Source organism: Pan troglodytes, chromosome 9 (assembly GCF_028858775.2).
Source record: "Pan troglodytes isolate AG18354 chromosome 9, NHGRI_mPanTro3-v2.0_pri, whole genome shotgun sequence".
Classification (NCBI taxonomy): domain Eukaryota; kingdom Metazoa; phylum Chordata; class Mammalia; order Primates; family Hominidae; genus Pan; species Pan troglodytes.
The window spans coordinates 104,876,114-104,903,232 of NC_072407.2; the positions used below are offsets into that span (position 1 = coordinate 104,876,114).

Below are 27,119 nucleotides of genomic sequence, written 5' to 3' on the forward strand. Positions count from 1 at the left end.
CTTTAAGAATCCATTTGTAGTCTCAGATACCACATGTTGTTCCAGGAGTGTAGATGTCCTACACAGTACTCTTTTATAAGTCACTCAAGCTTCTCCTGTGGCATCAGATTTTGCAGTGATTTTATAATGGACATTTCCTAATTGAGAAATTATCAGCTATTTTTGAATTATGAAATGGCTACATTACTTAGAAATAGGCCCTTGGGTGCACATGAGATATTTCATTACCAGGCTTAAGATTTATTTTATTAATAGAAAAATAATATAAAATGGCACTTAAAGGATCTTATCAAAATTATGAACCTTCCACTTCTGAATGTCTGTATTATACATCCATTCCTAGGTCACCTAAACTTACCCCTTTGACTCAACCTGCTACAAAGAGCCAACCACTTCCTCTACTCCAGCTGTTTCTTTATTCCAACTCTTGCCCTATTATGTCACTCAGTCTGTTCTTTGCTCTATCTCTTTTGCTATTAATCACATTTATAGGCTGTATTAGTTCATTCTTATGCTGCTAATAAAGACATACCCAAGACTGGGAAATTTATAAAGGAAAGAGTTTTAATGGACTCACAATTCCATATGGCTGAGGAGGATTTACAATCATGGCAGAGGGCAAAGGAGGGGCAAAGGCTTGTCTTACATGGTGGCAAGCAAGAGGGCATGTGTAAGGGAAGTACTCTTTATAAAACCATCAGATCTCATGAGATTTATGCACTGTCGTGAGAATAGCATGGGAAAAACTCACCTCCATGATTCAATTACCTCCCAGTGAGTCCCTCTCACAACATATGTGGATTATGGGAGCTACAATTCAAGTTGAGATTTGGGTGGGGACACAGCCATACCATATCATTCCACCCCTGGCCCCTCCCAAATCTCATGTCCTCACATTTCAAAACTAATCATGCCTTCCCAACAGTCCCCCAAAGTCTGAACTCATTTCAGCATTAACTCAAAAGTCCACAGTCCAAAGTCTCATCTAAGACAGGCAAGTCCCTTCTGCCAAAAGCAAGTTAGTTACTTCCTAGATACAATGTGGGTACCAGGCATTGGGTAAATATACCTGCTCCAAATGGGAAAAATTGGCTAAAACAAAGGGGCTACAGTCCCCTGGAAAGTCCAAAATCCAACAGGGCAGTCATTAAACCTTAAAGTTACAAAATGATCTCCTTTGACTCCATGTCTCACATCCAGGTCATGCTGATGCAAGAGGTGGGCTCCCACAGCCTTGGGCAGCTCTGCCTCTGTGGCTTTGCAGGGTATGGCCCCCATTTTGGCTGCTTTCACTGGCTGGCATTGAGTGTGGCTTTTCCAGGTGCACAGTGCAAGCTGTCATTGGATCTACCATTCTGGGGTCTTCAGGACAGTGGGCCTCTTCTCACAGCTCCACTAAGCAGTGCCCCAGTGGGGACTCTTTGTGGGTGCTCCAACCCCACATTTCACTTCCACACTGCCCTAGAGAGTTTCTCCATGAGGGCTCCACCCCTGCAGCAAACTTCTTGCCTGGACATCCAGGCATTTCCATGCATCTTCTGAAATCTAGGCAGAGATTCCCAAATCTCAATTCTTGACTTCTCTGTACCCACAGGCCCAACACTACGTGGAAGTTTCCAAGGCTTGGGGCTTGCACCCTCTGAAGCAATTGCCTGAGCTGTATGTTGGCCCTTTTTAGCTACAGCTGGAGTGGCTGGGACGCACGGCACCAAGTCCCAAGGCTGTGCACAGCAAAGGGGGGGTCCTGGCCCTGGCCCGCAGAACCATTTTTCCCTCCCAGGCCTCTGGGCCTGTGATGGGAAGGACTGCCATGAAGGTCTCTGACATGCCCTGGAGACATTTTGCCCATTGTCTTGGTGATTAACATTTGGCTCCTCGTTTTATATAAGTTTCTGCAACAGGTATGAATTTCTCCTCAGAAAAAAAAGTTTTTCTCTCCTATCTCATTGTCAGACTGCAAATTTTCAAAACTTTTATATTCCATCACCTCTTGAATGCTTAGCCACTTAGAAATTTGTTCCCCTAGATACCCTAAATCATCTCTCCTAAGTTCAAAATTCCACACACCTCTAGGGCAAGGGCAAAATGCCACCAGTCTCTTTGCATAGCAAGAGTGACCTGGCCAGGTGCAGTGGCTCATGCCTGTAATCCCAGCACTTTGGGAGGCCAAGGCGGGCGGATCACGAGGTCAGGAGATTGAGACCATCTTGGCTAACAAGGTGAAACCCCGTCTCTACTAAAAATACAAAAAATTAGCTAGGCACGGTGGCAGGTGCCTGTAGTCCCAGCTACTTGGGAGGCTGAGGCAGGAGAATGGCATGAACCCGGGAGGTGGAGCTTGCAGTGAGCCGAGATTGCGCCACTGCAGTCCAGCCTGGGTGACAGAGCTAGACTCCATCTCAGAAAAATAAATAAAAGAGTGACCTCCAGTTCCCAACAGGATCCTCATCTCTATCTGAGACAACCTCAGCATGGACCTTTTTGTCCAAATCACTGCCAGCATTTTGGTCAAAGCCATTCAACAAGTCTCTAGGAAGTTCCAAATTTCCCACATCTTCCTGTCTTCTGAGCCCTCTGAGTCTCTAGGAAGTTTCAAACTTTTCCACATTTTCATATCTTCTGAGCCCTCCAAACTGTTCCAACCTAGCCTGTTACCCAGTTCCAAAGTCACTTCCACATTTTCGGGTATCTTTACAGTAGCACCCCACTCTACTGATACCAATTTACTGTATTAGTCTGTTCTCACACTGCTAATAAAGACATACCCAAGACTGGGTAATTTATAAAGGAAAGAAGTTTGATAGACTGACAGTTCCACATGACTGAGGAGGCCTCACAATCATGGCAGAAGGCAAAGGAGGAGCAAAGGCACATGTTACATGGTGGCAGGCAAGAGAGCGTGCATAAGGGAATTGCTCTTTGTAAAACCATCAGATCTTGTGAGCCTTACTCACTCTCATGTGAACAACATGGGAAAAACTCAGCCCCATGATTCAGTTACCTCCCAACAGGTCCTTTCCATGATACATGTGGATTATGGGAGCAACAACTCAAGATGAGATTTGGGTGGGGATACAGCCACACCATATCATAGGTTAATTCATGTTAACTTAAAGAATAGAGAGGCAGCAAAGTGGATGTAACATAAGCTTGGTGTCAGACTAGATGCATTAGATATCTGGCTCTGCCATTTACTATCTGTATGACCTTGAGGATGTTGTGCAATCTCTCTATACATCCCTATATTTGTAAAAAAGTTTAATAATATCTTCTTCATAGGTGAGAATTAAATGAGATAGTATATACAAAGTATTTGTTTCCCTTCTGTGTAAAGATAGCAATAGTAATATACGTTAGCCTTTCAGTTGGATTTGCTAATGTCTAAGGGGGCCTTTTTTGCCTGCCTATTAATACTTAGAGTTTTACTTTTATTATAATAATACTCCATCTATTAAAGAGTTAAATCCTAAGTTTTCTTAATATTTTAAGTTCAGCTTTCCAATCTTGTTTATTAATCTAGTATATTCATATAAAAATAAGTACAATCATTTTCACTAGCTTTGATTAATATTTATTGATTTGTACAGTAAAAATAATAAATTATCCTTAATCATTTAATGCTATTTGAATTCATAAGTAATATTTTCATCAACACTTCAAATCATAATTACAATTTCAATGTAGGTAATTTTTTCAGATAATGCAAGTCTATTATGCAGACTTAAAACCCAACAAGCCAGATATTTCTAAACACTTAAGTAATGCTTAGTAATCTAATAAATCAATCAATTGACTCACTTAACTCAAATTCTCATACACTTTGCAAACAACTTAAAAACAGAAAACATTCAAAATAGCAGTGACTGCAAAACATAACACAGCATAATAACATTCCTTAAACAAAAGTCTCACTTGTATTCATTCTCTATTAAATATATATTATACATAACATACATTATATATGATCTACATTGTATAAATATGTAATACACATAAATGTTATATAGTATATATACATTATATACAATATACATTGTGTATAATAAACATGTACATTATGCATAATATACATTATGTACATTATGCATAATATACATTTATACAAGTATATATATACATTTATACACGTATATATGTATATATACATTTTTATACACGTATATATGTATATATACATTTTTATACACATATATATGTATATATACATTTTTATACACGTATATATGTATATACACGTTTTTATACACGTATATATGTATATACACGTATATATGTATATACACGTATATATGTATATACACGTTTTTATACACGTATATATACATGTATATATAATATACATACATAATATAATGTATATTATGCATAATGTAATAGAGTTTCATGTATTATATTAGATTACATTGTATAATATAATATATTATGTATAATATACATTACATACATTATGTATAATATACATTATATATAATGTACGTACATATATTCCTTCCAGAAGTAGCTAATTTGCTCCCAACCAAAGAAAAGATAATTACTATTTTAGGTCCGCTACAGCCACTAAAGTTTTACACACAGATTATTATCAGTGATTATAAACCAAGGCAAAGGGTGTTTGTGCTGCTTCCAGAATGATTCTACCCAAATCCCAGGTGGTTAGCAAGCTGGACTTTTTCTCATAATTAAACCCTGCCAACTTCTTCAATTTTACAGAAAATTGCTTTCACAAGTTATTCCTGCCAGATCTGAGTAGCTTCAATGCACTCTTCCCACTGTGCTCCTTCACAATAGGATCACGGCTAATCTCCATATTGCTTGATTTGTGATAATAGGCTTCTTAAATGCTTCTGTCATGATAACCCATCTGCTCACTAACTGGTGAGATTCTGTACTTTATCGTTTATGAACGTTCTCATTTGTGTCAAACCCATATTTCTGTTGGTTTATTGCTGAGTCCAAACCAGATTCCCAGCTTCTGCTTTCCTCCCCTGTCCCCCAGTCTAGTGTCCCTCCCCCAGTCTAGTGTCACTGCATGATTTCCTGTAAATGCAAACGTACTCCAATAAGCCTGCCTGAAGCAAGAGGAATTGAGCCAGCTATCAAACATCATTCTGGGATTCAGCATCAGTCACCATTAGGGCTGGTCTTGTCCCGACATAGGCTACATGTCTGGTCCCTGGGGCTTAGCCTCTGGTCGGTGTCAAATTCAGGTGAAAGCCTTGTCAGCACAAAAATACATACCTGGAACAAACAAACATTTCTGGAACAAGATTGCTTGGGGAAATTTACAGACGAGTAGCTGGTGTGAGGTTCTCCATTGTTCATTACAATTTAGGACAGCACAAAGAAATTTAGCAGGGCTAGATATCAGACTCAAAAGAACCCCGGCCCTTGGGTTGTGGGGATTTTAAACTGCAGAATTGAGGAAGAACCAGTCCCAATGTGGTCATGCCATATGACACTACAGAACCCCTAGTTCGGAATGGAGTCAAAACTAAAAAGATAAGGCAACCAGGCTGATTTATTGTCTGGGTCCCTAGACAAAATAAGAACATGATCTTTGAATCTAGAAGGATATGAAATTGGATCCTGGCTATGTACTTGCTATGTGATCATGACAATGCTACTGAATTACTCTAAACTTATATTTCTGCATTATTGAGATCAACCACCAGCCTAACAGTTAAGACATGCATAAGAACTATGAATCAGGTCTGATAGCACAGAGAAAGTATTTTCCACTTCCTTCTCAGCACAACATTTCCTAAGAATTATTTGCATCTGTTATTTCGACTTTCTCACATTCCAGTTTCTCTTTGTAGTAGATGGACAGAGATTGGTGACTCAATGTCTTTCCTTCACCTCACTGTGTAACAAAAACATGACTGCAGTGAAATTGATTGATCCTCCTTGCCATGGTGATTGGTCTAGGATGACCATATGGTAAGAGATGGTCCAAACAGGAGGACACTCAGAACTGTCCTTTCGTGTTTGAAGGTGGTGATTTAAGAAGGTGCGTTGCCTGGACACTAAACAACATAGCTGTGTTGCTGCCGTGAGGAAAGCCAGCCTCAAGGTAAAACTGACACAAGGACAGAATCAAGATAACCGCAAAGTGATGGAGCCAGAACTCTGATCGCACCGAAACTAAAACCTGTCTTAGTGCTGTACTTTTATGTAATATGAACCAGAAAATTCCTTATTTTTAAATCAGTTGAGATTTTCTGCTACCTATAGCCAAAAACACCCTAACTTGCCAACTTTTCTACCAGCTTCAATCAGAATTCAGCTCCATCACTTCACCAACGCTGCTGTTGTAAAGAGCATCAGTGGCCCTCATGTTGGAGAATCCAACAAATAGTTTTCCTGCTCCTGTATCTCTGCTCAGCCTTTGAAGATTAGACTTTCCATCCAATATGCAAGTGTGCTTGAGGATATTCATTGTAGCGTTGGATATCACAGCAAAATATTAAAAAACAGGCTACTGATACACTGAATACTGAAAATAATCTACTGATGCACACAATTTTATTTCATTTATGTTTTATTATTTTTATCTTAAATATATTTTAATTTTAAATATTATATAAATATATTCAAATGTTATAAAATTATTTTCTCTTAATATTTACACTTATTTCAAATTAATTTTATTTTTTGTTATTTTAACATTTTATTTATTTGGTTTTTGCATGTATTTAATGTATAAATGTATTTACTGAATCACCAATAGGGGACTGAATAAGCTGCGTATTTCTTCCTTTGAGCGCAGCTGGTGCAATAAACAGAAGCTCGCAGAGTCCCGTGGCCGCGGAGGGGCGCCAGACTCCGGGGAAGAGCCAGGGCGAGGTCCGACGAATCGGGCTCTGCTGGCGACCTGCCCCCTTCCTTTCCTCCCTGGTGGGGCTGGCGGTGGGTGACCACGGCCGCATCTGGGAGGCGACTCTTCGGATTCAAGATGACCAACAAAAAACCCTCTTCCCCAAAGTGTTAGACTGAGCGAAACTTCAAACAGATGGCAGGAGATGAATGAATTCTAAAATGGAAACAATATGAAACACATGCGCAAGCTTTGGAGGCAAGAACGCTGACCTTAACCTCAGTGAAAACTAAAGCAAGAGCAGCAAGAGTCTGCGCGGGAAAAACGTCCTTGCGATGCGACTAGCAGACAAGAGGCAGGAGATGCGAGGCGTCCTACCCGAATTTAGTACCTCCAGCAAACCTGTGGCCCAGCGTGGCCTGATCAACAATGGTAGACCGAGCCATCAACCTGTTTTCCTAAAAATGAAAGGTGATCTGGCCCTGACTGAAGACAAACGGGAACAAGCCCAAAATGAACAGAGTGCCTGGAAGTTTACGCCTGGTAGGTAAACTCTCCAGTCATATTCTCAGTCAAGGCTTCCCTGACAGTGCCACTACTAGAAAGTCACTGGGGGGACAGCCAAGGACTCGTTTCTACACCAACACTCAGACTTTTTGAGAGGAAAGGAAAAAAGCCGCATTCTTATACTCCCCAGCTCCTAATGGTTAATGTGAAACTTACCAATGAACCTTGCACTTCAGTTCTTTCCCTCCCCATCCGCTTTGCTTCAGAAGCCTGGTAGACTTGCACTATCCCAAAGAAGCGGCCACCTCTGAAGAATTCCTCTTTGGGAACATGTGGATACTTGAGAAATGTTTCTGTTTGAAGAAAATAGAGGGAGAAACAAGGTCCTAAGGCACACAATGTCTTTGGACAGTTCGGAGAAATGAAAACCTGGAGACTTTAAATCATGAATTGAACATAAATTCCAGTAAAATGGAAAATGGACTATGCATTGCTCTTACCCTTGAGCATAGTGACTTAGAAACTCTAAAGAGCAGGTCTTCAAATAACATGGATTAGTTATGACGTCGAAGAGAAAAAAAATCCATTTCTGGTCAGGGCCATGGTCTGTGTGGAGTTTTCAGGTTCTCCCTGTGTCTTTGTGGATTTTCTCTGGGTACTTGGTTTCCTTCCACATCCCACAGCTGTGCACATGAGGCTCGCTGGCTTGTCTACATGGTCGCAAACTGGTGAGTGTGAGTGAGTATGAGTGCGCCCTGCGATGATGGAATGGAGTCCTATCCAGGGCTGGCCTGAGCTGCCAGGATGGGCTCCAGCCACTCAACACTCTGAACTGGAACAAGAAGGTAAATAAATATCTTACTTGCTTTTTATTAATTTTTCTTAAATGTGTGCATAACTCGCATTTATTTCAATGTTTACTTTTCCTTTTTTTTTTTTTTTTTTTTTTTTTTGAGACGGAGTCTCACTTTGTCGCCCAGGCTGGAGTGCAGTGGCGCGATCTCGGCTCACTGCAGCCTCTGCCTCCCTGGTTCAAACGATTTTCCTGCCTCAGCCTCCTGAGTAGCTGGGATTAGAGGCATATGCCACCACGTCTTGCTGATTTTTGTATTTTTAGTAGAGACAGGGTTTCACCATGTTGGCCAGGCTTGTCTTGAACTCCTGACCTCAAGTGATCTGCCCGTCTTGACCTCCCAAAGTGCTGAGATTCCAGGTGTCAGCCACTGTGCTGGGCCTACAGTGTTTACTATTTAGAAGTGTTTTGGTCTTTAGTTAGAAGTTTGGTGATGTTTTTGTGACTTAGAAATATGCCATAGAAATTTAACTCTTGTTTATATCAATTAGCCTATGGTAAAAATGGTTTCCTTATGCATCCCTTTGCTTAAAATCAGTTTCCAAGAACTTATCCAGACGTTAAATGAGGACTTTTCAACATATTGGTTTTGCCAGTAAGACTGTGAACTTCATCATTGTTGTTGAACTGCTGGGTCAAAACTCAAATGAGGTGAATTTTGCCTTTAAAGGGATTATTTGCTAACTACCAACCTTAAATAGTCACAGAAAATCAAATATTAGTTGTCAGTATAAGTAGTTCATATATTTAACCATTTAGTTTGAGGCTCTATATTACTTGATTCTTTTTTATTGATACATAATAATTGTACATATTCATGGGAATTATTGAGTCTTAAATGAATGTGGTTTTAATCAATGGTTTACCTTTGAATGGTTGTAAATACCGTAGATAATCTTATTGAGAACTGTGCAAACGTGAAGGTGTGGTATCAAACTTCAGGTTTAAGCTGTTTGAAGCATTATAAACATTCATTTCACAACCAGATTGCTTAAGGATGTTGGCTGTGGTGAGGCTCACTGGGTTATTTTTTTCAGGAGTGAGCTTTATTAAATCCCCATTCCATTCGGCAGGCATGTGCTGAAAGAGCATTATCACTGGTGTTAATGGACAAATGTGTTTTTTCATTGTATTTGGGCCTTTTGTATTGTGTTCTTGATATTAAATTAAGTGCACCTAAAGAAAAAAAATTGAATAAAGCAATTCTACATGTACTAATGTGGAATAGCTGCCAAGATACATTAAGTGAAAGAAATCAAAGAGCAAGACAGTGTAATTTTGCATAGTACCATTTTTATTTTGAAAGATTATATTAATGCTTGGTATGCATAAAATAGCTCTGGAAGGATTCAAGAAAGATCTGCTTGGTTACCTCTGAGAAAAGGAGTTAGATGTTGGAAACAGGGGTGGGAGGAAAATTGTTTATATTGCATAATGTCTTTTAACTTTTGGATTTTGTGTTGTGGCTAAGGTAGTACCTATTAGAAATAAATAAAATCAGGTAATTTTAAAAATAAAGAAATGCTGTAAATTTTGACTAAATGTTGCTATTCATTAGTTTTATCTTAAACTCTCCCCATATGATCTCTCCCATACTTCTGGCTTTAAGAATAATCTCAATGTTGAAACCTTCCATATACATATATGTTTCATATATATGTGTGTGTCTCTTTTGCATTTCAGATTCCTTTAGCTCTTGGGTGCTTGAATTTCTCCAACACATTTCAAAAATGGGCAAACATAAAAAATTCATCCTAACTCTTGCCCTTCCTTCACAAACCTTCTTCTCTCCAAGTCTTTCCCCATCTCAGTAAATGCCGTCACCATCAGCTCTTATGCTCAAGCAAGCTACTTAGGATTTACTCGGAACATTTCCTTTTCTCTCAAATTGCATATCTAATCCATCACTAAGTTCTGTTATCTATCTCATATCTATAGAGTCTACTCTCATTCCTAACTCTCCCGTGTGCCCATGTGGTCCAAGCCGTCATCTCCCCTCTTAGTCTCCACACCTCCTTTCAAAACCTCCTTCAATGCCATTCCCTCAAAAGTTCTTCTAAAACCATCTGGTTCAAAATAGATCCTCCTATTACTTTTTTCCCTTTATAACTCTTATGAAATTTACAATTGTGTATTTATATTTGTGGTTATCTACACGTGTTCTTTTCGCTGGATTATAATCTCGATGAGGGCAGGGGCCTGTGTCTATTATTTTCAAATTCTTATGCCTGCAACCTAGCATAATGCCTGGAATATGGAATATGATTTGTAAATTACTCTCAGATGAATGGATAAGTTAAAAACGGCTCTTACCATGTACGAGGCATTGTGCTAGAGACATTAGTTATGGATGATAAACCAGTGTTAGAATCATCATTTGCCAATGGGCATTTACCTCCAGGCACAGGCAGATACAAAATGAATACAAGAGTATATTTTACCATGTGAATAGGGTAGATATGAGGAAGTTTGCTTGCTAGGTCAGGGGAGGGACCTGCACTGAGGGAATTTATAAGTAAAAGGAAAAGATGAAAAACAAGTCTGATTTCCTCACCCTGTAAAATGAGACGTGCAAACGAGGCAATTTGCTATGATTATAGGATTCCCTTCACAGTTTTTCCTACAGCCTGCTCTACAATGTCACAACCCCTCTAGATTTTTTGCCTTAGGTATGTCAGGACACATAAAATGTCTGGGTGGTAGAAATAAGCATCCTGTTTGCAGGGCTCATGAGGAGGGCAAGTGTTAGATTCTCTGCAGTTCTGGAACCCATTGTGAACCCCAAGCCATGGAGACTCTAGTCTACTGGCTGAGCATGTTCAGCCCATAAAGTGCCCAAATTATGAGAACAACTTGCCCTTGAAACAAACAAACACAACAATAAGATAAAATAATTGACAAATCGTCTTTATTAAATAAGCAAATAGTCTACATAGATACAGTCACTTGTCTGTTGCACACGAGTGCTTCCCCTTCTCTTGGGAAAGATCACTCTATGTGACAAGGTGCAAGCTAAGCAGCAGCCCATTTGAATGCCCTGTAATAACATAAAAATGGCCGGCAAGATACAGATTCACGCTCAAGTTCCCTTGAGTGTGACTCGAGTCACAGCACAGGCAGGAGAAAACGAACATTTCAATTCACAGAGACTTAGGTGAAGAATTATTAGCTTCATTTAAAGTGCCCATATTGTGCCTTCTACATATCTCTTTCAACAATTAAGCCAGCTGTTACTCTTCAAAGTGTGTGTCACTTTCTTTGCATTTGGGTCAAACTCCAACTGTGAAGATCCAGTAAAGAAATAAAAGAACCCTGCAAATACAGACAAGGTAAATAGTAAGATATTTTTCCAAATAAAGACATTTGACAATATACAAAACTCAGAATCATAGAGAACTAAACATAGAAAGTGTTTATAGAGCTTTACTTTATGTCAGGGACTATGCCAAGCTTGTTACATGAATTTATGTTCATTTATTTCTGCAACAACCCTATGAGGTTGTATGTCTAACTCCATTTACAGATTGAGCAAGTTGAGATTTAGACAGATTTCGATGCTTCCTCAAGGTTACTCAGCGAGGAAGAATGGAGACAGCACTCGGTGCCAGCTCTGTCTGACAACACAGCCAGGTTCCAGGTTACAAGGTTATTCTGCTTCCGATCAGATAAATTCTCCACTTGCTTGGAAACTCTAATCACCTATTTCTTTCTTCCCCAAAAATCCTCCTCCCTTTTCCCTGCATTGCAGTCTAGGAAGCACAGCAACTATTTCAAAACACCACAGGACCCTTTAGTGCTCTGCAAACATGGTGATCAGGTTACCTTTCAATAAAGATCATCAGCCTCCACTTCCTTACCTTGAGTAGAAAACAAAATCTTTTTTTTTTTATACTTTGGGCACATGGAAAGGTAAGTATTTGCAAATGACTGGCATGGGCAATGACTGACAACTCAGGAAAGACAGGCAAAAAATCTCCCTGGGAGTTAGTAGCAGCAATAAGATAGGGTGGAGGAGAAGGCCAGCTAACCAACATTAAACCTGGCCACACCACTCGATGGGATTTTTATGCTAACATGGTAATCTGAAAGTCGAGCTTGACTTCACATGTTAGCTCGAGATGTAAGTGACACTGGAGCACTTTGATTTGATATGCATGTATAAGATAAAGTAGTGAGATTTGTGTAATTATCTTTATGGTTCCAAACAAGTTATTTTGTGAAGTAGTTCTATAATGAGTACAAATGTAGGCGAATGAAAATTTTGAGGAGGGAACTGGCCCTAAGAAACACTTGTTATTAAAAAGTTTCAATGCTCCTCTTCCCTCTGATATCATAAAATGTTTCAAGTGCTCTATGGCCAACACAGTAAGTATCCTCTTACCAAATTCTTCAAAAACAGCATCAATCTTTGAGTCAATCCCTGGAAAGTCTTCAGCTATTCGCTTGGGAAAGCCTGGCTCCATGGAATTTCTCTTCTCATCAAATCTGTACCAAGTAAAAGAAACAGCTCAGCATTGCATAGAGGCCATGTTACCGAACATCTTAGATCATGTTAGGTTTAATGTGGAATTTTACTAAACTTTATAAATACTGCAAATAAATGCCAGGCATATTTGGGACTATAGAAATATGTGACTTTAATGGTACTGTAAAGAGTTCTGAAAGCCATATCTCCATCCGGAACAGAGGCAGCATCCTGCTGTATGTAGCACATGCTGTTTGTCATCATATTTCTTAAGCCTGGACAGAAAGAACCTTAATCATCTTTCTGTCACAAAGACATGAAAGTGTGAACAAATATATAAAGTGAATTGAATCAACATCTAAAATGCAGTTTTAATTCCCTACCACAATTGGCCCATATATACCTGCTGTCCCCTCCCCTGCACATCTAAGTCTTCTACGGTGGCCTCCTGGGAAAAGGGATTAGGATTAGAAGCAAAGCACAGTAAGTGTGTTTTTAGCCCATTGGCTGGATATCAGATGGTCAGCCTCGATGTCTCAAAGTCTGGCCAAATGACCCAGGAATCAACCTGTCTGTGAGTGTTGGGTTGTATCCATAAACTGGACTGCTATTGATCATCATCTCTTAAATGTGCCATCATTATCAGGTAGAGGTAACAAATGGGTGAGGTTAGAGGTAGCCCTTGAAAATCATATGGTAGTGTTAGGAAGACAAAACAAACACACAATGAGACAGTGACAAACACACAGTGAGACAGTGAGCCAAACTAAAAGACAATGGGAAGGGAATGCTAAATTGCAGTCTGGGTTCTCAGAACATTTTCCCAATGGGTCTAAAGTCCACGAGGGAAAGCTGCATGGAGGTGATGAGACTTGAGCCAGGACTTGAAGGATGGGCAAGATTTGAATAGGTTGAGGAGAGAAGAGGGGGCGCCAGGCAGGTGGGGCGACAGCACCAAGGGAAGCACCAGCCAGCTGCACTTGGGACTGAAAGCAGGAGAGCCTAAGGTGCTGCTGTTTTAAAGTAAGAACTTTTCCACAGTTGTCTGAAGTCCCATCCTTCCTACTAAGAGAGAGGCAGGCCTAAGGTTGGGGTGGGGTATTTCCTTAGTAAAAGAAACTAATTTCCCTAATGAGGCTCCATACAAAGTCGTTTCTCTTGCATCTCACCTCCAGTATTTGTCCTCTACAAAGAAATATGTTTTGTTCTTTTCCTTATCAGAAATGGCTGCATCGATTTTCCTCACGGTTGGAGGGAAACCTAGGGTGTGGATGCCTCTTGGGTATCCAGCTTGTACCTCATTTCCTCTGATGGCCCAGAATTGATTTCCTGTTAAATATAAATAATTCAGAATCATATTGAATTATAACAGTTAAGCCCTTTCGCTTTAGAAATACACTTTAGCATCTTTGATTTTCATGGTAAAGTAGTAGCCCAAATTTTAGATTTAGTCACCAGCTTACAGTGGGCTTTTCACAAAAATTTGCAGACTGAATGAATGAACTAAGGTCAAATGAGAGAATTTACAACTCTGGGTAATTTATCTTCTTGTCTTTATTTTTATCATCTATGAAATATAAATACAATATCAGCCCTGGTTATTTCTTCATTACCGTTGACTACTGTACTAGCCAGAACTTGTAGTAAGGAAAATTAAAGTGTTGTTCAATTTCTTATGAGAGGGTTTACTTTGGCAAGTTAAACAAATGATGATATAATAATTACCTTTAAAAATGAAAACAAGGTCCTTGCTAGTAACTTCATATGCGGCATCCACGCCTGAAGGAAGAGATGGCCAAAATGAAGAGATCAAATACAATTCAGGTTCAAGCTTCCTGAGGGATTTGCGCCAAAAGTGCCTAAAATATATGTAAAAAGAAATGTAAATTGAAAAACAGTCTTTCACCTTTAGAATATTTTCCTCACCGTCTTGCCTCACCCAGCTTTCCCCATTCTCTCATCTTCTAGGCTGGATGACAGATAGAAATCAGGTATATTGCCATTAGAAAATTTCTTTCCTTTTTCTTCAGAAGACTGCAGTGAGTCTCCTGTCACAGGTTTCCAGAGTAATGTCTTCTATGAAAGAAAAATTATTCTATCGTGCAAATGAATTAGCCCAGCATAAGCTTTAATTACCTGCAATGTATGCAAAACAGTGCGTGTGTTATACCCTCTTCCAAAAGCTAGGCAGTGTTTGTATACGTGTATGTGCTGTATAAATATATTCTTGTATATGTGTAGAAAGATTCTGGAAGGATGCACAAAATGTCTTGACTCTGGATGAATACAGGGAGAACTGGGAACTAAAATTTTTAGTTTTCTTCTCATTTGTGTTCTTTGAATGTTTGTCATGTGCATATTGATCCATCAGTAAGTAAATTACTTGATTAAATGTAATGTTGATCCTGATGTCATTTTTAAAGGAAGTAAAAATAAAATTATTATTCAAAAGATCTACTCATGCCTTTTGAAAAGTAACCGTGACTTAAGACATTTGGAAACAGCAATTAGAAGCTAAGAACCAGATCAGCCTGTGCCTTCAAAAATGAACCTGACAATTTTTGGAAAATGTGGGAAAAGGCAGCACCAGATCTAAACGATTCCAAGCTCAGAAGAAACGTTTTTGTTTTAAATGTTTAAGACTCTCTATCAAGTTTCTGCGTGTTTTCCTTTCTAAGCATTGTGGATTAAAATGGTAGGAAAATATAATTTTTCAGCCTGACCTGTCTTTAAAGATCAGGATTTCTCCCCTCAGAGTGCTGACGGCATCAAAGGACAAAGCAGGATCACACTTGGCTGGCGTCCCAGGTTCTGGAGGGACAGGTTCCGTGGGTACCAGAGGGGTCTCAGGGGAGTCAGGGGGAGGTCCTAAAGGGAACATTAGGGGAAATGTGATACGTTTCAATATATGCCCATTTGTATGCTTTCCAAACATTCTCACGGTGCTTTGAACTAAATCATAAATACTTTATGTAGCATTTGAAAGCTCTTCTGAAGACCATCGTTGCAAAACTACAATGGCTGATTTTCCCAGTGTCACTCACCATAGAGGGACTGAATGCCATTTATATCATCCTGAGACAGGCGGAACCGAGTCAGGTCTGTGAGTGAGTGGTAGAGTGGGTACATCAAAGCTTCAGTGTTGGCTGAGTGAAAGAGACCCAGGGAGTGGCCAATTTCATGAGCAGCAACGAGGAATAAATTGGTCCCTATTTAAGAAATTGAGAACAATAGTTACTTATTTTTTAAATACATGTGCATTATACAGGTCTGCTGTGCATTGTATTGGTTTTTACTTCTTGGAACCACACAGGGCTTTTTACACCTTGTTTGTTGGTTAAATGAACAATTGACTAATTACACACTTAATGGAAAGCTAAGTGTATTTTAAAACTCATACCTGAAATCAATCTTTGAGATTGATTTCCCAGTTACATCCACTTGCCCCCCATGGCCCCAAACCCACCCCCAGCCTCACAAGCATATTAACTCCAGAAGAACCAGATCCCTTTTCTTGTACTCAGGAATGGAATGAACCCACTTGCTTAGCATATCAGATATTTACCTTCATTTGTCAATGCAAAGCTAAACACTGTTTTAATATATTTACATTTGCCATTTGCAGTCTCAGTTAAAGGAAACTATATTCATATTAATTGATAATGTCTCAGCCTCATCATCATGAAGTACATATTGAGACTAAAAACATGAATAATGATAGATGTCATAGGATTTGCAAAATTGGTTTAAAACACAGTATGCCCAATCATGTCTAGCATTTGTCACACAACAGATTTAGAATACATAAACACTGGCTTTATTCAAAATTTTTTCCTTCATATTTTTAAAAACACCCATAATGCTAAAATTGGGAGGCATTGGGTAATTATGATCAATATAGTAAGTAAATCTACCTTACTTTTGCTAGTATTACTTGTGTAACTTGTGATGCTAGGAACAATCTCATTTGAGAGTTTGCAGGAAGGTTTCTTTACAAGAATTCGTTAACTCAACCAATCAAGAATTCTATCCAGGACTAAACTCACATTTGTACATCCTACAGAGGTTTACATTTTCATTATAAATCCCAGTTAAACCTCAGACATAGTATTAATTGTTTTCCTATTTTTTTAGAAGTAGTGTTAATTGTTTTAGCTGATTTTCTTGAAAACTTTGCATGTCATTCCCCAAAACATACAGTTATGAACTGAGAAACATTCTTCTACCTAAACAGTTTGAACGTTGTATTTGGGAGTTAGTCTTTTCCTTCAGAACGAGGCCATAAAAATTCTTTTAACCTAAAAGTACTAAAATAATGCCTCAGCCAGAAAAAAAAAAAGAGAATCTCAGTTTCTGAAATTTAATTCTTATTTCTGGTTTGAAGAGTAAAGAAGTAGAGGAAATTACATAAGTAACATCCAGAGCACATTTTAATGTAGATTCAGTGCAATATACTATCCCTTGAATGTTTGTATTTTGATATGAGAAATTTTTCTTAATAATAGTTACCCCTAGATCACAAAGATCCAGTCATTAAAGAAATACTTAATGATATTTCCTATATTGTGCTTACCAATATAGGAAAACTGTTAAAGCATCTGAAAATATTTTCAATAATAATTAAAACAAAAATATATTCTGCTGATCTCTGATCCACTGGAAAATCCAGAACATCTCATTTCTTGAGCATTCTTGGTTATTAACAGATTTCTACATATAAAAAAATTAATGCCAAAATCATTCTGAGAGATGTGTAACTAACCTGTTGTATCCTTTGTCCATTGTTCATCATCATCAAAGTGGGCATCTCCATTAATCCCTGGCCCAGGGGCATAGGCATGGGCCAAAACATTTCCAGGTCCATCAAAAGGGTAAAAGTCTCCATGTTCTAGTAGGAAAAAAATTTATTGGAAAGATATGTAATAAGGATCCCTTTTGAGCCTTTTCCAGTACAACAACACCAAATAGATGAATGGATACATTTCATGTGTTTTTTGTTTTGTTTTGTCTTGCTTTTTTTTTTTTTTTTTTTTTTTTACCTCTAACTGCAAAAGAGATCATTATATCAGCCTCTCCTTCATACAGCCTGGAGAATGTGAGTGGAGTCACCTCTTCCCAGACTTTCAGAGCTTTCTCAACAGCAGAATCAACAGCATCTTTTGGCAAATCTGGTGTATAATTCACAATCCTGTAGGAGAAAAATTGAAGCAGATGCTATTTTCTCCTATGATATAGTTTATAAAATTCCAATCTTATGTGAAAACCCCTCTGAACCATTACCTGTATGTAAGGTGGGTTTTCCTCCACTTCGGGATGCCAGGAAATGTTCTGAAGTGACCAACGTCAGGAACTCCACACCTGGGTTTGCGCATCACCTCCAGAGTGTCAGAGTCCAGCTTCCCCGTCACCTCCAACCCAAGGAACTTCTGCATTTCTCGGATTTTTTTAACAACAGGACCACTGTCCTTTCTCCTAACAAACTGTTTCACGTCTTTTTCGAGGTCGTAGTAGTTTTCTAGATATTTCTAACAGAATAAGTATAGTTTTTAGGTCACTCTTACAATTTTTACTATAGCTATCTATTTATAGTAAGTTTTTGCAGTTGCTCACTTTTCTTAATCTATTTGGAGTATTTCTCTAGTTTGCTGAAATAATGCCAAATTTTATAATATGATACTAGCAACATAAATATTTAGCTAAAATTACGTTGCATTAAAAAAAAAAAAAACTGAAGCTGTTCCAAAGCAAGATATGGTTCATCCACTCTCCACTTGTTATTCACGTGCCTTAAGCCCCAGTGCTGCTACTGCTATGGTGTTGTGTGATCTTAAGAAAACACCTAACATTTCTGGCCTTTGTTTCTTCCTCCATAAGAGGAGAAGCCCAAATGGTGTGATAATGAGACCCTTTCCACTTTCAACACTCTATAGCTCTCTATTCTTGAACTGTTCCTACACAGTAAGCTCAAGCATTCTATGTGGGTTTTAAGACACACAGAATGGTTTCAGCTTACTCTGGCAGCTCCCCACTTGGCCAGGTCAGTTAGTGTTAATTACCTGAACAAGGTTCATGCTGGTGTCCTCACTCCTTGCAGCTCCATCCAATGGATAGGCTGAGCAAACTGCCACGCACAGCAACAGTAGGATTGGAAGACTCTTCATTTCCACTGGCTTTACTTAGCTCTATGTTGTCTCTATGCCTTGCTGTCTTGCCTGCCTCCTTGTAGGTCCAACCTCGGGAGCGCAGCTTTTAAAGAGTGACAGTGTTTGTTTGGATCACCCGCAGCTTGACTCATCCTTGCTTTCATCCAAATGGCAGCAGGACCATTTCCAAACATTCCAAATTCAAAGTAGGATGATACAACCTACTTTACTAATTTCTCTCAACCTTCCCAATTTTGCAAGGCAACACAGTGATTAATCTCCAGGAAGTGCTTCCTGTCTTGATAGAGGAGAAAACTGGAGCATTTTTTTTTCTTCTGGAAAAATTGACTGGAATTCACTAGACAATTTATGTTTGTCCTTTTGAGAGAAGAAGTAGGTTGACTTGGTAAAAATCAGAATTGTGCAGAACTTCTAAAAGCAGTTTTATTTTGAGAAAGACATTATAAAAGCAAATAAAAGATGTAAGTGGAAAGTGTACATACATAGCTATAGTCTATACTATATACAATTATACTCAAAACATAGAAGATAATATCTAGAAGAAGTTTAGAAGGGGTGATTTATTTTTCTGAATCTGATTTGTAATGCCTGCTATTGACTGTCGTTGGATTTGCTGGTTCTTGAGGAGGAAAACCTCATGGGCAGAATAGAACAAAGAGGGTCTGTGAAAAAGAAGGAAGTATATTCCCTTTGGGTTGGTTTTAATTCTGTAACCAATTTATTAATGGGTGATGGGCCCACGTAGCTGCTCCATAAATAGTTGTAGAATTGAAATGAATTACATTGCTTACTGGACTGAAATTCTCTCTGTCCCTGTCTTCTACACGTGTCTTATTCTCTTTCAATTTTTTCCCCTCCTCCCTAAATTTAAATTAGCAGATGATTTGAAGTTGAAGAACAGAATCCATTCTAAATTTTCTCTTCATGCTCTTCTGTTTTCTTCCTTTCCTTTCTTTTCTGTTTCTTTGTCAAGTAAAGTGTTGCTCACATTATTGGTGTATAATAAATGCTTGAACGCAAGACTCTAAACATATTCAGAGGAAGACATTTTGTAAAACTTATAGTCCTCTTGCCACCTGCCACCATCCATCTCCTCAATGCTTCCCTGATCACCACATTTTGTTTGTTCTTTCTTTCTTTGCTGACTTGCTTATTTGTTTGCTAAAGGGAAGAACATCTTGGGAGTAAGAACTCAGTAGAATGATGGATACAAATGTGCATTTATTAGACCTTTAATAAGTGCCCATTTTGCTTCCTCTCATTTATAACTCTTTTGCATTTTCTTCTTTGCTTTATTTTTTGAGTGTTTCTTAATAAACATTGGAGAGATTTTACCCAATAAGTTTAAAGGGATTTCTCTGTGGCAATAAGATCCCTATGACTGAAGATGCCCACACAGGAGATAGCCACTTGGCAGGGGGCTATACATCACATTTAAGCCTTCATTTTTAGACTAGATTATGTCTAAAGACTTTTTCAAATTTTATTTAAAAAATAGAGACAGAGGTTTCACTATGTTGCCCAGGCTGGTTTCGAGCTCTGGGCTCAAGTAATTCTCCTGCCTCAACCTCTCAAAGTGCTGGGATTACAGACATGGGTCACGGCACCTGGCCTAAAGACATTTTAAAACTAGTATTCTATGGTTCTCCATTCCTTTGAGGGGAGGAAAAAAACCATGTCTTGTCCTGATTGAAATACAGGGAAAATATTTGGCCACATTGATATGAGGACAAGGAGAACAGAGTGGTAGCAGTGATGTGAATTCCAGGAAGAAACAGTGGAGCCCAACAGATAAAATATTGAGAGGTTAAAAGTGTAGAAGCTGTGGCAGCTCTAATTCCTTCTATATTAAGGTTTATCCTTTGTAAATTTTCTCTGGAGTTATAACTTATAACACATATTTAAAGTTTAGAGGAAAGCCTGATAGATAATATGTTTGCTTTTCCAACTGTTAAGATGTGATTGGCAAAATGGGCCATGCTGTTCCTGAACTAAATACAAAAGTTTGCCATATTTTAAAACAGCTTCGACGACTTCCCTGGAAGATGTTTCCCAAGTCCCAGGAAGAGTCATTAATTATTGTTCAATGGTACCTTGTACCTGCCTCTGCTACTCTATTTTCCACACTGAACTGTAGTGAAATGGTTTATCTGTCTCTCTCATTCTAATGTAAGCTACTTGAGGGTATGGACCATGCCTCATTTGATTCTGTATTCCTAGTACTTAGCATGGTATCTGATATGTAGTAGGTAACCAAAAATTACTTAGAGAACTAAATAATATATTAGTTATGAGTAAAAGGCTCATAGCAAATGTCAAACAGGTAAATTAAAAGTCAAAAAATCCAAAAATCATGCAGACATTTCTAGATTTGCAGATTCTACATGTCATATATACTAAATACTCTAAAAACTAAATTTTTTAGAAGTTGTATTTCCACAAGAAAAGATCAAGGTATCATCTAAAATCTCTCTAATATATAATTGAAGTCCTCATTCATATGTCTGCAGAACACTCAAACTAATCTTGTAGAACCAGGAGTTTTCTAACCGTGCATGAGATAGTCAAATTGCATTTTGTAGAGTATGTTTTAAAAATCAATGCAGTAATGAGAAGGAATAGGTAAAATTAAAGAGCAACTGAGTGTAAGAAGGAACAGAGGGAGAAGGAGGGAGAAGAGAAAGGGGGAGGAAGATGAGGGGAGGGGAGGAGGAGAGCAAACACTCCAGGTGTAGAGGAAGGAACTGAATACCAGCGGAAAAAAAGTGGGCATTTCCAGCAAGAAATCAAAATGACTGTTCCACAGAACAATCATTTGTTGTATGGTTAAATAAATACAAGGGTCAGATAATGGCTAGTTTTATAAATCTGACCTCCCAGGGATCAGAGGCTTAGAATTAAATTTACATTCAATCTAATCCTTGGATTTAAAAACTGGCAGTGATCCCAGGTAACATTCTATCTCGTAACTTTTCACATTTGTCTTCCTATTTGTCACACTTCTCCATGACTAATCAGACATGATTGTGCAGGATCCTTTCTACCTCTAGCTGATAACTGATATAATCATTATTTCAGCTATACATTCATTTATCAAGTATCTGAGTCTCAAGGGCTTCAGAATACCCAAACTAAGAGTATAGATTTGGAGATAAAGTTTAGAAAATTTTAGTAAAAAAAATAAGTGAACAAACTAGCTGTTTAAAAGCAGGAAAGAAAGAAGAAAGGAAGGAAGGGAAGGAGGTAGAGGAAGGAAGGAAGGGAAGGAGGTAGAGGAAGGAAGAAAGGAAGGGAGGAAGAAAGGAAGGAAGGAAGGAAAGAGGGAGGGAGGGAGGGAAGGAGGGAGGGAGGGAAGGAAGGAGGGAAGGAGAGAATATAACCTAGCCAAGGAAAGAATCCCCTATATAATTAATTCTGTAAGAAATAAGCCTGGTATGGTGGCTCCTGCCTATAACCTCAGCACTTTGGGAGACTGAGATAGGAGGATTGCTTGAGCCCAGAAGTTGAAGACCCATCTAGGCAACATAGGGAGACCTCAGCTCCACGAAAAAATAAAAATAATTAGCCACTTGTGGCAGTGCACACCTGTAGTCCCAGCTATTTGGGAAGCTGAGGCAGGAGGATCACTTGAGCCCTGGAAGTGAGCTGTGATGGTGCCACTGCACTCCAGCCTGGGCAAGAGAGCAAGACCCTGTCTCAAAAAAAAAAAAAAGTAAAAAGTTGTACATGAATTAAGCAGAAGGTGCTTGCTTACTTTAGGTGCTTCCTTTAGAAAAAACTCAAAGTAGCAGATAAAGTGAGCCTGGAATGATCTGGAAATGGAGGAAAATTGCTTCTTGGCCTTTTGGCTAAGAACAAGGGTGGAAATGGAGGAAAATTCAGTAACAGAGTATACAAGTATGCAGAGTCAAGAAAGACTCTATATGGAAAACGTCAAAGAGTTACTTTTTATTGAAATAAAAGGTATGTGAAGGGTAATAATGAAAAATAAAAAATGAAGTTGTGAAAAGATAGGTTGGAGTCCAGTCATAGAAGACCATTAGTCTGTAGCTAAGGTGCTTAGAGTTTATTCCATTGTTGGTGGAAAGCCATGTGATATGGTCTGGCTGTGTCCCCAACCAAATCTCATCTTGAATTGTAACTCCAACAATTCCCACGTGTCGTGGGAAGAACCCAGTGGGAGGTGATTGAATTATGGGGGTGGGTCTTCCCTGCGCTGTTCTCATGATAGTGAATGAGTCTCATGAGATCTGATGGTTTTAAAAATGGTAGTTTCCCTGCACAAGCACTTTTTTTGCCTGCTGCCTTCCACGTAAGACATGACTTGCTCCTCGTTACCTTCTGCCATGATTGTGAGGCTTTCCCAGCCACGTGGAACTGTAAGTCCATATTAAACCTCTTTTTCTTCCCAGTCTCTGGTATGTCTTTATCAGCAGTGTGAAAACAAAATAATACACTAGTTTCTACAAAACATTTTAAATAAATTTTACATACTTAAATAAAATGATAAATGTTTATTATAGAAAATTTAGAATATATAAAAAAGTACAAAGAAGAAAATATATCTTTTATAGTCATGACCCAAAAAGAAAAACACTACTAACACTATTAACTATGTATTTCCTCTAATTTTTTTATACCTGTGTATTCTTTTTCACATCGTGCTGGTCATGGGAGTTTATAAAATTTCATCTATATTTTCCACAATTTTGAATATCACTAGCTGGACAGAAGTACTAATAAGGCAACATATTCCATCTGAATTATAGGGCCATGTTGCTCAGACTGGTTCCAAATTCCTAGGCCTGAGTGATTTGCCCACCTTGGCCCCGCAAAGTGCTAAGATTACAGACATGAGCCACTATGCCTAACAATAAAATATTTTGATACTGGTATGCAATGTGTAGCAATCACACTGGGGTAAATGGGGGTATTCATCACCTCAAACATTGATCACTTCTTTGTGTTACAAACATTCCAATTTATTGTTTAGTTATTTTAAAATATACAATAAATTGTTGTTGACTGTAGTCACCCTGTTGTGCTATCAAATACTATATAATATTCATTCTAACTATATTTTTGTACCCATTAACCATACACACTCCCACTACCCCCCACTACACTTCTCAGCTACTGGTAACCCTCATTCTACTCTCTATCTCCATGAATTTAATTGTTTTAATTTTTAGATCCCACAAATAAGTGAAAACATGTGAAGTTTGTCTTTTTGTGCCTTGCTTATTTCACTTAATGTAATGTCCTCCAGTTCTATCAATGTTGTTGCAAATGACAGGTCTCATTCTTTTTCATGGTTGAATGGGACTCCACAGTGTATATGTACTGTATTTTCTTTATCACTTCATCTGTTGATGGACACACGTTGCTTCCAAATCTTGGCTATTGTGAATAGTGCTGCAGTTAACATGGAAGTGTAAATATCTCTTTGACATGTTGATTTCATTTCCTTTAGATAAATATTCAGTAGTGGAATTGCTGGATCATATGGTAGGTCTATTTTTAGTTTTTTGAGAAACTTCCGTACTGTTCTCCATGGTGGTTGCACTAATTTACATCCTCACCAAGGATGTATGAGGGTTCCCGTTTCTCCACATCCTTGCCAGAATTTGTTATTGCCTGTTTTTTGGGAAAAAAGCCATTTTTACTGGGGTAAGATGATATCTCATTGTAGTTTTGATTTGCATTTCTCTGATAATCAGTGATGTTGAGCACTTTTTCATATCACATAGGTTTTCATAGTTGAAATCAGACTATATATTCTGATTTTTATGCCTATTTGCCATAGAAACTTTCAAACATTCTAGTTGGAAGGGGAATTAGAATAGAAAAGGGATGAGGCACAGGTAATTTCTGCACGTGATGGCTCAGTCTTTTTTCATTTTTAAAAGCATAATGACTCAGATCACTCCACATGAGTGGTAAAAATGTTGAAATCTATCACTTAAATTCTTTGAGAATGACAATAGCTTTTATGTGGCTCTAGGCAACTCTGTTTTTATGGAGGGAAAGAGCATTTTGTAATACTCTTGGCACAAATATTTCAGTTATGTAAAACAGAGTAACATAAAGTTTTCAGTGGTTCTCCAACAGGCAGTATATTTCATCTGGTTGTAGGGTAAAGTAATGATGCTTGATAAACAATTTTTCTCATATGAGGATTAGAGTGGAAGCAGGAGAACAGGTATGAAAAACATTATGGATAAAGCTTAACTCCAGGCTGTCAAATCCACCTGAAAAGACACTTTTCAATCAGAAAACTGACTTTTTCAAACAAGTTCAGTAAACGTAGCTCCATTAAGCTTTTCATAGCCTGACCTATGCATTCTGGAAATGTTCGCTTTTAGCCAGTTGGCAGTTGTGTGTCTTTACGTAAACTTTTTCCAAAGGTGGTTCAGGAGTGAAATTTACTGATTCCAGCATGTCTGAGCATGTCTTTTGTTAAAATATCCTATGGGAAATATCTTAGGTGAATACAACACTCAGTTCACAATCGTTTTTCTCTCTTCCAAAATCAAAACCTGTTCAGTAGAGATACAGCTTCAGTGTTTTCTATTCTAGTTGATAGAAAAATATATGTCCTGGACCCTGAGAACAAATATCTTTCTAGATCTTTCAGATGACAAGAGGTTCTTCAGGTTTTGTAAGACAAACATAGACAGGCTTCTGAATATTTTTTCTAATATAACTTCACTGTTTTTATAAAAACTGGAAAAATCATTCTTAAAAAAAGCTTTTCATTTTATGTGCTCTAGTGCAAGTTTGGGAAAGGCTGCTTCAGTGGCTGCTAAGGAATTGTCCTCTTAGACTGAAAATTTTCTATGTATTGCTCTTGATCAGATAAGTGACATCAGAACTGTGTTTCTGTGAGATTTATCTGGTGGCAGTGATGGAGATGGATTAGAATGTGAAGCAAATGAAGTTGACTATTTCAGAGGCTGTTATAATCTTCCAAGTGAGGCGCAAGGGCAACCCGAAGGACTGCAGATATAAGTAAAAAGAATTAAGAAAGGAAAGTGATATTACAGACAGAAAAAAGACAGGCAAGATGAGAAAGGCGTGGCTTGGCATTGAGGCTTGTCAATTGGGAAGAATTGGAATGAGCTAGTCTGTAGTTAAGGTTGGGGTCCTTTCTTTATGACTTGGCAGATCTTTGTCTGGTGTGGAAATAAACAAAGACCAACTAAATAGGAAGAAGCAAAGGCTGTTTATTCAGAGCTTGCCATAGCAAGGGTGTCAGCTACTGTTGCTTGTGTTTTAGCAGAGACTCAAAGACAGGTGAAGGAGGAAGGAAAGCTTTATAGTGGAAAAAACTGGAGATAAACTGGAGGCTTTGGAATGGGGATGCTATAGGGAGGCTAACTAGCTGTAGGCATCCTGTGTGATTGGTTAGGAAGGCATATCTTTCTCTAAGTTGGCAGCAGGGACAAAAATTAGGGATCCTGTCAGTTATTAATCAACTCTCGGTCATTTGGGGCCAATTGTGATAGAAGTTATTGTTTAGCTTCCTGGATTGTCACTAGAGGTAACAATCTGGCAGTGTGCAAATCTGACTTGCAGCAGGCTGGCCTGTTTATTGTAGACAATAAATTCGCCTATTTATTTTAGACAAGAGGATTGGTTTCCTGGGCAGTTTGCCGCAGGTTGTGGGTCAAAGTTATATATATATGATCTGGCAGTTGTCCATTTGTACATTCAGTTTCTCACTGTAAAATTGTCTCTTAATTCCATGGCTTAAGCATCTCTGTAATGGATGAGTCCTGGGTATTTCCTTGGCTCAATGACCTCTTCTTTTGCTACTCACATAATTTTTGCTTAAACTCCGGAATTCATAAGTGCTTCATTCCAGAGGTTTCTTCAAATAGTTTTAACCAGTAATGCTCGTTGCCCTGACAAATCTGTGGTAATGGTCCTAGGCGCTGCTTCACCTCAGCTCTGACACAGCTCATCGTCTTCTGAGTCATGACTTCATGAATGCTGACACATCCTTTGAATGGGTCACATTATGTAAGAATGACAGAATGAAAGTTTGTGTTGTAGTAACAGCTAAAATTAAGGTTGGATATACACCAAGGCAGAGCTCACTCATACAACTCCATAGAGCTGCTGTTGGTGAGCCAGCTTATTCCACATTAACCCATGTGGTGGAAAGAATGGAACCAGGGTTCTAAACTTTCATTATATTTTATAGTTTTTGGTAATTAATGACTTTGAATCTTCTCAGAGTGTGTAATGTGGTCAAACAGACATATATACGTTTATATACACACATATATGTGTGTATATGTCTACATA

General features: G+C 38.4%; 1 protein-coding gene across 1 annotated transcript; it reads right to left on the minus strand.

Annotated features, from left to right (window-relative positions):
- Positions 1–11,063: 11,063 nt before the first annotated feature.
- On the minus strand, positions 11,064–18,973 carry MMP3 (matrix metallopeptidase 3). Its single transcript, XM_508723.5, has 10 exons — positions 18,699–18,973; positions 17,923–18,167; positions 17,682–17,830; positions 17,405–17,530; positions 15,687–15,851; positions 15,366–15,510; positions 14,368–14,501; positions 13,812–13,971; positions 12,559–12,662; positions 11,064–11,489 (listed from the first exon to the last, which is right to left on the minus strand). Exons 1-10 carry the CDS (start codon positions 18,801–18,803, stop codon positions 11,389–11,391), a joined length of 1,434 nt encoding a protein of 477 aa, XP_508723.2. The 5' UTR covers positions 18,804–18,973; the 3' UTR covers positions 11,064–11,388.
- Between the last annotated feature and the right edge of the window lie 8,146 nt (positions 18,974–27,119).

Excerpts from the sequence above, each read along its gene's own strand:
- MMP3 (XM_508723.5), bottom strand. The coding sequence starts at position 18,803 with ATGAAGAGTCTTCCAATCCTACTGTTGCTGTGCGTGGCAGTTTGCTCA. Across the intron at positions 15,511-15,686 it reads TGGCATTCAGTCCCTCTATG|GACCTCCCCCTGACTCCCCT; the intron begins GTGAGTGACACT and ends TGTTCCCTTTAG. Across the intron at positions 13,972-14,367 it reads CCTTGTTTTCATTTTTAAAG|GAAATCAATTCTGGGCCATC; the intron begins GTAATTATTATA and ends TATATTTAACAG.